This window comes from Uranotaenia lowii, chromosome 2, assembly GCF_029784155.1.
Source record: "Uranotaenia lowii strain MFRU-FL chromosome 2, ASM2978415v1, whole genome shotgun sequence".
Taxonomy (NCBI): domain Eukaryota; kingdom Metazoa; phylum Arthropoda; class Insecta; order Diptera; family Culicidae; genus Uranotaenia; species Uranotaenia lowii.
In genome coordinates this window covers 258,228,960-258,245,038 of record NC_073692.1, presented here as the reverse complement: position 1 = coordinate 258,245,038, position 16,079 = coordinate 258,228,960, and the positions used below count along the sequence as shown (strand labels likewise).

At 35.8% G+C, this 16,079-nt stretch overlaps 1 protein-coding gene across 1 annotated transcript in view; it reads right to left on the bottom strand.

The window, feature by feature from the left end:
- LOC129745659 (uncharacterized) overlaps positions 1-16,079 on the bottom strand; it is a 109,906-nt gene that overhangs the window by 55,155 nt on the left and 38,672 nt on the right. Inside the window, exon 2 of the mRNA XM_055738916.1 lies at positions 10,214-10,312. Within this exon, the coding sequence (XP_055594891.1) occupies positions 10,214-10,312 (99 nt within the window). The remainder of the gene's footprint in view (positions 1-10,213; positions 10,313-16,079) is intronic.

The window sequence follows — 16,079 nt, the reverse complement described above, 5'->3', positions numbered from 1 at the left end:
CTATGATCTGAAAACAATTTCCCTCAGATTATCCATAACCACTTGCTGCCCCCCTCTTGAGTCTTGCGTGGCGATGACGAGACGCGGCTTTTCTAACTTTTGAAAGAGGGCAAAACAAACAGTCTTCTGTGGTTTTCCTTACCTATACCCGGTAGAGTACGACCCGACGGAAAGTGAAAATATGATTTTAATTTTCAGTTATTCATCATCAAACGGTGTTCGATACAGGGAACGCACATTGCGTAAAAAATCATCCGAAGGAAAGTTAATTTTCCAGTTTTGGTTGATTTTTGTTTTTGCTTCCGATGATCCGGGGTAAATACCTAAGCATTTTCAAACGTATGCTTTTCGATGTTACCCTCGTACCTACTCAGCCAATGGTTGTTGTTTTTGCGTGGTGTTGTTTCAGCTTTTCGGTAAGGTACCTACATAGACCACCAGTAGCAATAGATGGTAGGTTTTTTTTTCTGCGCTGCATTCGTCTGGAAGAGTACGAGGTAGAGGTACACGAGTAAAAAAGTAAGATCGTACCCGAGTAAGTTTCGATGCGCCGGAAAATGGAGCAGCACACAGGTCTATAAACGTAATTCCCGTTATGATTGTTTATTAAAGATGGATTTTACTTCTCGCTTCACCACTTTTCTTCATCGGGTCCGGAAATTTATTGACCTTTCATCAGATGCTATGCTACAATGCTACATTGTGTGAATGTTAAGTTTTCAATCGTGAACTTGGCTGCAAGTGAATTATTTGAAAATGTTGGCCCAAGTGGTCATCCCTAAGGTTAAACTGAAATCGTTTAAATTTTTCGAATGTCATTTGGATATTTTCAACAGCTAAACAACACTTTGGATTGTAATAAGTATTCAATATATCTATTTTACTACCCCATTTGAAGGTCAATTCCCACGTGCTTCTATAAGTGTGGGGGGGACTATTTTCCGCAAGCAAAACTGTGTCGGCGATCGTTAGAAGCTAGCGCAGTTTGTCCAAATAAGTTTACCCGGTAGCATCTCCGTATTAGGGATCATTACACCAGCACCGGTTGATCGGGGGTGTAACGTCGCGATAGATTATTTGAATTAGAATAAATGAGGCTGTTGACAATCTAGATTCTAGATGATCGTTCCAAAAGGTTCAAGAGGGGGTGGATTGAGTTGACTGATCCGCCGTGGCCACTCCACTGCGCAGAAAGAATCTTAACCGGGGTTACAGATTTTATACAAGTAATGATTATCAGCTAAACAAATACTAAAAATGGCAAACATATTAGCACAGATATTGTCTGTGATATTAGTGTTAATGTATAAGCTATACAGTACAATAAAAATTGCAATTATTTTTAAATAATAGAAATAAAAACATTAGCTATCAGTATATCTCGTGTGAGCTTTCAGCCTGGAGCCTGGACAATATATGTGAAATACAAATTTTAAAATTGTTTTGATAACTTTTGCAGCAGTTTTCTGTGAATTCTTAAGATGTTTCATACGACGTAATGAAAGCTCACGCGAGATATTATTTTTACTTTAAGGCATGGGGTTAAAAAAATCACATATTTTCTTATTTTGAACAGTGTGTAAATATATTTTTGTAATGCCACAAACCTGTTACTATAAATACAAAGTACTTAAATTTTCAGACAGGCAACTGATAACAAGCTCTCTTTGCAGTGCTATTTATGGACACCGGAAATGCATATGTTCAACTCATGTAGTCTTCACGGGAAAGAATTATGCTATTCTGTTCTGGGCTATAATTCTGGCAAAAAGCTTCCCGGGCAGCCACCTAAATTTATGGTTTCCATCAATGGGCTGCAACAACGGTCAAGCTAACGAACTATTAATTACTTTCCATTTTTGCACACCGAGGCTATTTTTCGTTGATCCCATATATCACTGGTACCGTGTGGTGGGGTTGCTTTGAAACCTAAATACGTATCTTCAAAGATTTCAGAAATTGGTTATGAGGTTAACAGCATCACTCAAAAGTTCAGTGGACAAAGTTTGAAGCACAGTATAATATTTTTTTCATGGAGCCTTAACAACCACCGAGACAAATTTTGCTTTAAAAAACGAAACATTTGTGGCAAAAACCAGCGTAGACACCTCGTTCGGAGGGGCTGTAACAACATAATGCGGTATAATTTTACTTTCCTTACAAAACGCGGAACCGAACGCGCGGTCGGCCTCTGGCTGATGCATTATGGTTTTGAGCTTTGGTTTTTGTTGCTATTTTTTCCCATAGGTTTTCGTTCTCGGGCAGCCTTCATAGTTGCATCAAATATTTTGCTCGAACCAAACGTCGTTGTCCTGTTTTTAGTTCAGGGTTCGCTGCGGCTTTGCGGCTATTCGGAAGCGAAGTGTGTTTTCTTACTGTGAGTGTGGTATATAGGCAACCAGGCATAGGACATTCCAGCCCAGGCACGTATTGGCATGTGGATAGAAAGCTACGACAACGGCTCTCCCATATCAGCAGGAGCCTCCGGTCGTTGTCTTTATCTTGGGAAAATTTGTTTCCCGAAAAATATTGCCTGTCACGTTTAGCCATAAAGTCAACCACCGCAGTTGTTTATGTTTCCACTATGATAAATTTTCTTCCGATTTCCCTACCAATTGATTGGACGTGGAGTGGAGCAGCTTTAATGGTGGAAGGATTGATTGCTATTTAATGGATGCATACTTTAATGCAATTAAATAGAACCATCTTTCGAGGTTTGGTTTCAGGAATCAATAAGATATTGCAGATGAATATATTTTTGACAATATAAATCGTTAGATAAATCAAAGTAGTCCGCTAATTTTTCTTAACAAGACCATCAAAACTGGTCGAAACGCTGCGTATTTCCAAACATAATTGTTTTGTATTATGTAGGTACTAAAAACATCTATATCCGTGGTCTGTTCTTGGATCAAATTCCCAGTTCAGTTTTTTATCAAACAGACAATCGGGATGTGTATCTGGCGTAGTCTTTCGTAAATAAACTTCAAAACTTTTGATAGCATTGACTATTAAATTTCTACCTATTTATCCGTTCATTCGAGCCCATATACATATTTCCTCAACGTTTTGTCACATTTAATGCAAATTCAATTAACAATTATAAAACCTGAAAAATATTTTTTAATTTTTTTCTCATTTTTTAAACTAATTAAACAATTTTACAATACTTGTTAAAATCAATTTTGTTTTTTTTTTTGCATAAATTGCTTAGTTTGAGGTCAATGAAATTATTTCCGATGACGAATTTTTTTTTCTCAACGGATCACTTACGATTAACTTATTTTGATTGTATTTAAAATTTATTGTAAAAAATCTTTTCCCATTACGGCATTCAGACAGCGAGTGAAAATGGTGAAACTTGATACGTCACGGTTTCGGATTAATTTACCGGTATATTGACGTCGAACGTCATTCCTTTTCTGTCACCACACCATCATGTTTGTTTTCTTCCGGAAGGTAGGTACCTATACCGGGAAAGTTCGAAAGCCACCGGTCGGCCTAATTACCGAATCGATCAGATTAACCTGATAGAGACGTTAAACACACAAGCAACGGCAGCAGAAGAAACCACTACCTCGCCTTGCATGTACCCAAGGGGCATAAAAGGACACAAGGTGTCCTTCTGCTGTTTAGATTATCTGCTGATGTATGCCTGCCTAGACAGTGGGAGAGAGAGGAAAACCAAAGGACAGAAAGCGAGTATTAGCTTACGGCGATGCCTAGTGAACTCCATTTACCTCTAAATACACATTCAGGTCAAGCGAAGAACGGAAAAAACGTTCAAATTTCAATTACTGCTCGCTCCTGGTTTTCTAGGAAAAGGCTCTCCATGTAGCTAGGCTCGTGGACTCTGCAGGGCGGGTGCGATCAAATGGAATCGTTTTGTCGAGCTGTCATTATTTAGTTTACGCATAACACAGAACACCGCCATATAAAAACATGGACAAAGGCAAGATTTTTGTGTTTTTTTTTTCTTAAAAGAAACCCAAATGTATATAGCACATGTTTTGGGAGAGCTGACGCTGTTGTTGTTGTTATTGTTATTGATGTTGTGGGTTCAAGTTTAATAGGACGGCTGCAATGTGCCATGTGCGCACCGGAAGGACTGTATGATTATTGGAGAGACGCATGGCGTGATGCTTCGAAGCTGCAGAAGCGAGACGAAAATCATTACAAAACTGACAAAACGACCGTGTGTTGTTGTGGGTGAAGTGGGAATCGGAAAGGAAAGCAACAAATGGCATCCTTTACAGATTACGAGCGAATGGTTCGACGAAAAGGTGCACCCACCTGAACAGACAGATTCCTTCGACAAGACAGGGTGCAATGTGCGTGCTGCTCAAGGATTGGCCCAGTGCAACTAAGTAGGTGTTTACCGATCGTCATAGTAACCGCGCGTCGATCAACAGCTTGTTTTTTTCGTGATGCTACACGAAAATATTAGCGATGAAAAGAGCTCTTAAAAATCGGGCTGATAAAAATGGATCACTCATCTCAAATGTTTTCTAGAATCTTTCAATATTAATCATTTTTTTATCAAACAAATTCATTTGGGTAAAACTTTGGCAAAGTAACTCAATAAATTTTTCGCTTTTGAATGATGTTTGTTATCATATTTGAGGCCCTTGGAGCCAAAAAGGAATAAATGTTCAAAAGCTTGTTTCAAGAAAACTCGCATTTAAATAGTTGTGTTTGATCATATTCCATTTTTTTTATTTTGAAAATTTGTGTTTTTCTATCAAACGTATAATTATGTAAAAAAAAATCGAAATTTGATGAATTTGGTTCATTGGTTTCTGATCGATAGGCTCGGTAGGCTGTGACGGGAGTGTTTTTTTTTTGTGCAAGAAAATTTAATTTTTCCCAAATCAAATTGACTCAAGGCCGGGTCCCAAAAATTGATCATAAGAAGTGGCCTCAAAAAAAAATAACCAAGTCTTTTTCCGGAGAATCTCAGAAGCAGATCGTAGCACTGTTCAGGGATTAAAAAGGAATATTGCCTTGGGAGTCCTCAATGTGATTTAGGAATTGGTGAGTCCGTTCCTTTTTTTGTATCGCTGATGATTTTTTGAATGTGTTAGGCTTGTTTTTTATTTTTAGTAAAACATTAAAACTAGATTCGGAATGTTGTTATTTGGTTACAGTATGACTGTTTTACAACATAAGGTTATTATATTAGACATATCCCGCGTGAGCATCCATGACGTCGTATGAAACAAAATGTAAACAAACAGTATTACCTTCCTACGATTTAGAATATTTGTAGCCTGGACAACACATTCTAGATGTGAAATACCAATTTTGAAGTTTGCATTTTGCAGCAATTTTCTGTGAATTCTTAAGATGTTTCATACGACGAAATGTATCCCATAGCATAACATCCATGATTGTGTAATAAAATAACGCTGAGTGTTCAGAATATTTAAAAAAAAATTGCAATGTTCTCCGTTGATTATTTTTTTAATTTCGGAAATGGAACATGTTTTTACTTTTCAGTTTTCAAAACCCACGAAGTGCAAGGAGACTAGCCAGAAAAGCAATTTAAATTTTCAAAACAATTGTTCAATTTTTATTTCAAATTTTAACTATTCGTATAATAAAGTAACAAAAATCCAAAAGTTTTTGTACCAAAAAGTAAAAATCTTTTATTTGAAAAGATAATAAACAACACTTGAAGAAGAAGATATGTATATTCATATATCACTGTAGTGAGAAAGGTAACGCAATCGTATAAAATTGTTATGAGTTACTTTTAAATGACAAGTGCTGTTACTGATGTTAAAAGTAAACCTTAACCCGCTACTTGAGTGAACATCTCACTTGTACACTTTATGGTTGATATGTTTCCTCCGTGCAAGCGTGAAATCAATATGAGGCAAAGAGTTGAATGGCACTGATGAGTTTCCAAAAACGATCTTATTTAGTTATCACAAACTATGTACATATTAAGTTCAAAATTAGAAAGAAAAAAAGGAAATTTACTTTATCCATGAACAAAATTTTAATAATTGAAATATCTCCTTATAAATATTCTTCGAACTTTGAAAGAAATATCTTTACTCTAAGTCTTAGGGTCGTTTTTGAAAACACATTACTTGTATTAGGAACAAGATTTAGGAAAACTAGTTAGTTTTAAAAAGTTAAATACATTTTTTACTTCACTATTAAACTTGAATGATAGAAAAAGGAGTTTGCTAAATAAAAATCTAGGAGCATAGGAGGTGTAGGAAAACTCGATCGCACCTTAATCCAAAACGGATCCTGATCTATAACTTTTTCCCTACTATCACAACCCTTTCCGTGGATATTTACTTAAATATAGATTCGCAGACGTATAGACGGTTCCTATGGTTGGTGATATTGACTTAACTTTGTTTCTGGATTTTTCAAAATATGTCTTTGGAATATATAGAGACAAAAGGTAGTTGGATGATCCTTTGCAGTATCTTACTAACAATTCTTCCTTTGTTCCTTGACATTGACAAGTAGGAAGTGAACGTTATTGATAATTTTCAAAGGGAGATCATGAGTTTTATGCCTTGTGAATGAACTGCTGGTCACAAGTACCATTCTTTTGGCCTCTGCACAAAACTGATGCCCTCGATCAATCACGGAGTAACAACTAGGAACTATTGGCGAGGTAGAACTTGTTCTGCTTAGCCACGCCAGCGATCATGGAACTTGAAGTGCGTAAGTTGAACAAAGTCTAATCAAATATGTTGAAGTTCTTAATGAATGATCATATCTAAGCACTTCAAGTTCAATGATTTAAGATGGATATGAGTAATTAACTAAGCTGAGCTAAGAATTTGGTTCATTGGTGTCTGAGATATAGACTGTTTCGGTGTTTCCCGGCTTAGATTTATTCGCGGTCCTTAATGTTTTGACAAAGTCTTTCAGTGCAATAGCACATTTTGTTATATAGCTGTTTTATTCGTATTTGGTTTGTCGCTTTTACCAAAAACACCAGATAACTTTTTTATTTAATAAAAAATTATTCTATTAGAAAAAGTAAGTTCAATAACAAAGTTAAACTATTTTTCTCCAAAATTTTTTTAAATTTTTTTTCTGAAAACTTAATCTTTTCTGATACTCATTTTTTTTAAAAAAAAACCTTAAATTAATTTATTTTAAAATCAGCAAAAAATCATATGTTTTCGTGTCGTTAAACGAACCAAATTTCAATTTTTGGAATAAATCTGAATAGCACCGCCGCAAATTGTCAGATTATAATTATTAAAATTCCCATGATGTAAAGTCGATACTTTTTAGAACATTTTTTTTATTAATTCATAATTTTTTGTTTGCCGATTTCCATCTCTATTTGATTCAAATAATTTTCTTATTTTTTCAAAAAAAAAATTGTAAATTTCTGGTTTTCAACATCATATTTGCATCAAAAATTCACAAATGTGAATTTTATAAAAAGTTTTGATTTTGAACATTGATTTTCAACAAACCTTCCATTTCACCATAGTTTAGGTCAGTTTCTAGAAACAAAGTGCTCAATTCAGTAACATACTCCATCTCGAAAGCCGTCAAAAAATGAACGCAATGCGCCGATGCTTCTGAACTTCCAGCAAAGTTGCGCAAACACAGGATGTTGACACTAAAGGGCGGCTGCAAAAATATTGTGTCCCACTCGCTATCCTAGAACAAGCCAAGATGCGCACACGACGAACGCTCAGCTTTTTTTCTGGTCTAGCTCAAATTGTTGCTTCCAGAACACCGGGATCAGTTGCGTTCGTGTTCAAGTTTTGCATCTTTTCGTACAGTTTGATTATGTTTCTTTTTTTCTCTCATTTTTGGTTATAATTCCATCCCGAATTCTTGCTTGCTTCCTCCTTTTTCGAGGTTTTCTTCGTGTTTTTATTCCGTCCCTTGCTGCAGCAACTTTGAGGAACCGGTGTTTTCTTATGATCAACCTTAACAAGCACGCGCCTATGCCATAATGCACATTTTCCAACTGAACGCGCTGTTATTTCTTCCTCTCAGCTACTTGTTTTGAAAAATTTTAAAGCTCACTTGAAACCTGATGGCGCGCGATCTCATGTGCAATGTTGCACTGCCATATGTTATTAGAGCTTCTCCGTCCTCTTCTGTTCTGTCTGTTTGTCAGTCTGTCCATGAGCGCCTATCTTCGGTGGTGAAGACGACGAACGGCTGTCCGAATTTAAAAAGATCGAACTGCATCGCAAACCAAGCCATGTACTTAACTCGTTCTGGTATTGCAGGAGATGCAGCATTCGATTGCAGCTTCTTGAATTCAAATATCACAAATAATGAGCGAAATTATTCCAAATCATCACTAGGTTTTAATGATTTGCTTAGTCCAATCGCCCGATCGCGCGCCATTCGTTACCCACTACAAGCTCTGTGTATCGAGAAGGAATTCCTGAGCATTGGCTTGTAACTCTTGTGTTGTCCTGGTATATGTAGAGTACGCCTATATGCCAGCGGGCATGCAATCAACCATCGATTGGCTTGGCTTCAAGTTTCTTCGATTTTTTGTTGTCTCGTTTCGACAGACTGACTAATCATCCCTTACTTTACTCATTATGCTCGGGACACTCGCGTTTTTATGGCCAGTGTTTGTGTGTGCCTGGCCGCTGGACCAGAAGTGTCGTGTGCCATTCCACGCATTACAGAACAACGCAAGCCAGCCCACTAGAGTGGGTCCCAAAATTCTATTTTCCAGCTCTCGTTAGCCTCAACTTTCTGAGCTCGTTCAATTGTTCTTCAAGACTCGTCGTTTGGGTGATTCAAAATAGAAGCTGTAAAACAAAACGCTCAGTTAGAGTTCGTTTAAAAAAATCTCATTTTTATCATTTGTTGTAAGTGAAATATTTAAAATATAAGTTTTGGTATAAATTTCATTTTTTTTCTTCTTATTCAATTATTTTTGGCTCAATGAGTTAATTATATCATAAAAAAAAACAATAATTTAAAAGAATAATCAATCGGATGAATTCGCTTAGTGAAAAACTGGCTTAATCAAACTTCAATCAGTATTAAAATTGTTGAAATAAAATGTCACCCCCACCCTAAGGCTGACAGGTCATATGAGACGCTTCCAAACATCTTTTGGTGTATGGAAAAAAAACTCGAAACTCAAACCGAGAAGCAGTCAAAAGGTGCACTTTTGGTCCATTCATTTTGTCGCATTCTCCGAATGTCACGGGTTTTTTTATCGTCGATTCTACTCTTAAAATTATTTTCCGTCTCAATGGCCTGACGACAGAATATGTACGTGCATCATCGTCCTTATGTGATCATGATGCCTTATGGGTGATCCTCCCCAGCATCGGAAAAACGGAACGATCGTGACAACTTTGTTTGCAACCCTCTGGTCCAGGAAAAAGAGGAAGCAAAAGCTTAAAATCACACATGGTGCTCTCTTCCAAAGAGGAGGACTTATTCGAAAATAGAATCTCCCTGCCTTGCTGATATTTGATATGATCTACCGGTGGGTTTTGTGCGCATCGTCGCATAATGCAAACTATTGTATCCATCAACATCACCTCCATCATCATCATTCCGGTAGAAGAGAGAACATACAGGGCAAGTTGAGCAGCGAAAAGCGAGCGCACACACAATTCTTCGGGTTTCCCGCAGGTGGTTTTATTGCGGATGAAGCCCATTCTTTGCACCTTTCATTCGGAAGAATTTTGAAGTAAAATTTGCAGTTTAGCTTAAAAAAAATCGAAATTATGTTTCAAGTCGATTGAGGACAACACGATCTTCTACAAGGTTTTCCAGTTTTTTGCTCAATCTATAGATTTCTCGACTATCGGTGGAAGCTTCTCATGATAATATTGCACCTCACTTCGTGTCGTATGTAAAGTGAATACGCTGAGTAGAATTTTCTGTTCACAGATGAAGGAAATTTTAGCGCATGATGATTTTAAAAAGTTAGCCTTTTGAGAGATTCTTAAAATACATCAACATATGTAGCCGGGAAGTTATCTTTGAAAATAGATTCAGTTTGTTTACGAAATTCAGGACTGCTAAAGAGCTCTCATAAAACTCATTTTAAAGAGTTATCCAACGCTTCATGATAACACATGTCTCTCTATTGAGGCTTAAATTGCTATCTGAAAATTCTTGAATACTATTCCTTAAAATTGCATTATGGAATACAAATATTTAACGTTTTTCATCAAATAAAATAAAAATATATATCAAAAAAATTAAATAAATACCAACTCACCTGATACTCTGCACAGGGAACTTAAAACTAGAAAAATTGCTACGCAGGGAAAAAACACACTAGATATCCTTCGTAACCGGTAACTTATTCGTCTCCTCCCTGGAAAAAAGAAGAAACACCAGAAAACAAACATAGAAAACATTAGATTACAACTGTTTTATGGGAGATCTTCACGCTGATACGCAGATACGGGTTTCAAGTACAAAACGAAATATCACTAATATAAATATGCTAAACAATTAATCCAACTTTGCATGGGCGCTCGCAGTTAATGATCGGAACCACCTGACTAAGAGCCTGAGCCTGAGCTTGAGCTTCTGGTGGGTAGCCACAGCAAAACAGCTTTATGATTTCATTCATCGACCGCCAACGTCGAGACGCGATTGGCGGCATTCGGTAGGGAAATCATTTAAAATGAAATTTGTTCTAAAAACCGTAAAAAATTCAATTGCTTCAGTTAAACCGACCAGCAGCAGCCAGCAACGGCCAAAAACACCCGTAAAAGAAACAAAAGTATGAAAAAGATCGTTTATACACTCCAGCAAAGATGTTTCGCTTTTCTCTCTCTCTATGTTTCCCTCTGTATCTCGCTAAAAAGGTTTTCGATTTCGTTGTTTTGTTTGAGCATGATGGGCGCAATTAATTAGACCTTCTCGGTCCGATTTGATCCGACCATTTATGGGGAAATCTTACTTTAGGGTGTATGGAAGTGAAACCTTGGTCGGCTTTTGGCAAATGCAACCAAATTATCTTAACTATGAAGCATGTTTGAAAGATTTGAAGATTGAAATCCAATAGAATCGAAAAACAATTTAAAGGTTTGCTTGGGAAACAAAATGAACTAGTTGTTAGGATATAGATAAATTCCCTGAAAAATTGACCAAATGTGTCACTAGAAACAATGTGAACGATTAAACTACGTGATAGAAAAGTAAAAGAGCACACTGAAGCAAACGATCGAGTGCCAGAATAACTGTGTAAAATATGTAATCTTCTTATTGTAAAAAAATGTCACAAAGTTGAGACTTTTGGATGTCCCAGCAAACATAACATCCCGATCAGGAGAGAAAAACAAAATTATATCAAGATGAGATATTTTGATACTATTTTTTTTTCTATCTAAATGAGTTATAATTCAGTACTCGTAGGATGTTAAAATATCTCAAATTATATCAAAAAATCTATACGATCATTATTAAATTGTATCAGTTTTTGATATGCTCCTATCAAGATTATATCTGGTTCAGATAGCATAGTTTGATATTGGACAGAACAAATTAGATCAAAATTATAACTTATCAAGATATGAATGCTTCGAGAAAATTTTCTAGTGGAAGGTCAATAAACCACATTATTTGATAAAACCATGCCCCATTTTTGGTTTCCCAAAAATTTGATTCAATTTTATGAATCTGTTGAGCGAAATTCGTTAATGTAAGGTTTGAGCCGTTGACTTCGATGTCCGTGTTCCAGAAAAAGTTGCACGTATATCAAAATAAGATATAATCATTTTATTTTAGGACAATCCGAAAAAAATCTTGATCATTGAATATGAGCTGAACCCCATTCAAGTTTGTCAATCAGAATAAGATATAATTCAGATGAGAGAAACTTAAAATCGAAAATATGGAGTACTTAATTATAACTGAACCAGATGTAAATATCTTGGTGAGATACGTTTGAGTTTTTATTTTGATATGCTCTCCTGATCGGGATCGCATAAGAAATGTCAGCTGAACTCGTTAACAATGTTAATGCGAATCGTAATTCCTACCAAACCAAGTAAATGGTCGTAAAAATGGTTAGTTAAAGTCTACCGACTCGTATATGACAAAAGTCCGCCATGTTTGTAAATTTGTCTCCCGCGTGCGGGATTCAAATGAGAAAACAACCTTGTTGTTCTCTTTGCGATAAGCAGTGCAACCAGATTTCTAAAAATCAGAGGGTCCATTTGGATAAACTGGCCAATGAGAGAAGCAGCAAATATTGTCGCTGGCAACGGTTTGCATGCATTGAGAGCAAAACTTGTGCTCTCTCGCATACTGTCAGGATGTACGGTAAAAGGTGTTGTATATCGTCCAATTTTTACAACTCTTATCGCTTAAGCCGGAAGTTGAAAATATGTATGTATATTGCCTCCACTTTAGTACGTAAATGCTGTTTTTTCGAGTTATATAAGATGATTTTATAATGTATATGAAGCGTAAAGCAAAGTTTGTTGAGAAATATACCTACAAAAATGTTTGCTGGGGTACTATGTGTGAAACATATCACTTAGAAGCCTTACGTATATTTTATTTACTTCTGTAATGCATTTAGAATCCGATTCTGTCGATTCTATTTCCACACATGTTTGCATTCAGAAAATGCAGAATTTTTAGCTTATTTTCTATTAGGGTAAATGTACCTAAGACAACGGCTTAAGGAAGCTTTTTTCATCAATTCAATAGAATTGCCTTCCATGTAGATTTAAAACTGATATTTATTCATTGAACTATATTTCGAATACTGTTTTATGAAACTATGAAGGAAATAGATCAATCCATTACGTACTTTTGAGTCAATTTATGATTTATTTTCCTCATTCAAGTTCCTTCATTGTCGTACCAGGTTCCTAATTCCGTCGTACAAGGAGACCGAAATCACACCCATGTAACTTATCGAAAATCCTTTCTATACGCTCAGTGCTGCTCCCTTCTGAGTGGGGGTATCATAACAGGCGGCGAAAATAGCTTGTACACCCTCTTTACTACCTAATAGTTCGAGTCTTTGATAACGTAAACTTCAAAAAAGGTTAAAAAAAATCAAAGTAGCCGATGTTTGAATTCGTTTTGGTGGCATAAATTTCAAGAAGTCATTCAACCAAAATGGGCCGCAAAAACTGTGCAGTTGTTGGATGTTTTGCTTCCAAATCCGGAATAGCAAAGAAAACATTCTTTCGTGCATCTGGTAAAGGCAGGAAAGTGTTCTATTTTCAAAATTGATAAGATTCGGTTACATTGAATGATCTCGGACATTTCAGATCATTTGAGTGTTGGAAAAAGTTTAGCGGCAATCCAGACATGAAGCCTCACCACTTAATCTGCGAGAATCATTTCTCAGAGGATGATTTTTTTTTTTAATAAATCCAACCATTCCCAAGGGTAGGTAGTTTTTTTGTACGAAGAAACAACCGGACAATCATTTTATGATTTTTAGCCTTATTCAAAATTTACTAAAATAAAATACTTTTCTTCTTCTACAAACCACGATAGTTTCGAAAAAGTTTAATGATAGTTTTTAATCCAGACAATCTTAATTCAATTTAATTGATTAACAGATTTTCAATTAACTCAACGAAATAATCAAAAATATTCTTCACCTTGTAAAGCATTTAGATGTCGCTATTGTACTGACTGCCAACCATAATAACTTTGAATGCGATTTGTTTTCCCAAGACACACTTTGGTATCCTTAGTAACATGGGTGAGTTTTGTTGCCCCAACTCATTAGATGGCGTTGCGAACATCGAATATCCATATAGAAGAATTTATGTTCGCGGCAAATCCCACTTCTTTATCTTGAAGTGACGGTATCTTTGCCGAAATTGTCTCAATTTATTCCACCCTCTTCAGAAATACATTTAAAACTTTGCGGTTGCGGTTCACGCAATTGGCATCAGCTTACATTGAACGGATCAACCGCGCAGGATAACAGCAGAAGTTCTCTCGAGTAACCAGTCGCAATAAGCTATGAAACTAGGATAGCTTTATTGTAAAAAGGTCTACCATTGCTTGGCTAATGCATCTGCAGGCAGCAAAATATTATACCTTCTATTCAATTATACCGAAATTGTCTCAAACTATTCCTCCCTCATGAGGTATAGATTTGAAATTTTGCGGTTGCGGTTCATATAAATGCGATTATTTACTTCGCACGGATCGACCGCGCAGGATAAATGCAAAGTTCGAATGAGATCTAAGTCGCAATAAAATTGACTTGCCAAGAAATCCCAAGGTAGCGTTTTTGTAGGTAGGTACCATTGCTTGCCTAAGGCAATTGCAGGCAGCACAATATTAGACCTTACAAATTGAATCGACCCTGTAAATGTATTTTGTACCAACACACTCTCCAACGGACAGAGCTGCCATGATCCAAGATTTGTCTGTAAAATAAGATTTTATAACATTCAAACAGACATTTTTCACAAATTAAATTGCACAAATTTACACAGTAACTGCATATATTTAAAGAACATCAACATTTGTAATAGTACTATATGTTTTTCTACGCAATGAGACTGAATAGTAAGACATTTGAAGAGAGGCAGAATCACACTTGCGTTTTGTCAACATGTGTATTCTTATGCATGTGGGAACCCTGGCGAAGGATATCGACACAAAGCAAAGCCACGTTGATGCGAGTAATGCGCATTAGACTGGTTCAGCTCATCTATTCAAGTATTTTTGCGAGCGATAAAAATTTTTGCAAAAATGTTTGACGCTTCGTTATTCCAACATTTTGTTGTTTGGGTTCAAATTTTTGGGAAATGACGTAGAGTAATCCAACTGAAATTAAACTTTTCGACTTTTTTCATTCAAATTGTAATATGTCAAAAACGACAAAACATCTTTTGTTGAAAATTCACTGAGAATTTATAAAAATGCAGCAAATATGAGTCAAGTATTAATCTTATACGGTAGAAATCAGAATATAAGCGGGTTTGATTTTGTTGAATTTTGAACGATTATATGTACAAAAAATCATATCTACCGATTTTTTATCCAAACTTGTATTTAGATCCAAACCAGAGACTCATGAACTCTTATTTCAAAGTTTAAATGATCCATTCATCCAAATTCTCTTGTCATTTTGACCTACAACGGGAATTTTTTGCATCGTTTTTCTATGCATCGTAAAGATTCAATAAAAATCGAGGTTTTCGGTCCAGGAATTGAAATTTTGTCCTCGAGTTGATCCCAATTTAGAGAATTTCTGTAAACTGCAGACCATTCTGTAGAGCAAAGCGTTTGGTCGTATGTGAGATATTGCAGTTTGAATGCAAAAAGTTTAAAAAGTCTTATTGATGTATCTCATGTTTCAAACGCTTGAGAAAGGTTTAGTGCCATCAGATAATAGAACAAAAAATAATCAAATCTTAAAATATGAAATAATTTTGAAGAAACAATGTCATTGGAGTTGAATGTTAGAAATGTGAAAGTTGGAGATATTCTTGCGTGCACCCAAAAGTCTATTTAATAAGGCACGATACTGTTAGTAAATATTTTGTAAAACACCAACCACTAAGCTAAAAAATCCATCAATTCTTTGTTAATTTGAAACCATGCATCATAAGCAATGCTGAATACATTCAAGTAATTTATTAATATAAATAGACTTTTTGCACTTATCTCCCAGCGCATCAAGTTCCTAGCTTCAAAATAAACAAAATTACTGTTGTGATTACTTGGAAACCCATTATGTTCATTCTCTATGAGTCCGACTGTGTTCAGCAAAAAATAGTAAAAATGAACCGGTCTAATTCCAATTCTTGCAAAACGGTTTCCTATTCCTGTCGCAAAATTACGACGAATGATAGGGCCCGAGCGGTTCGATTTCAATCGAATATTGGCAAATTTATATAGTTCAGATTAGTTTGAAATCAATTTTCTAATTTTATTTCATCACTTTTCTGTCGAATTTTATGATTTTGATCGTTATATGCATTGACAGGAAGCGATAAAACAAAGAAACACGTTTGGGGGATCACTAAGTTCGTTTTACAATATGGCGGAGTGCGTCAATAATTCAATTCACTTCGCGATTTCAATATCAAATAAATTTAGAAATAGTTTTAAAAGTGACAAATTTGTGATAGAAAATAAAT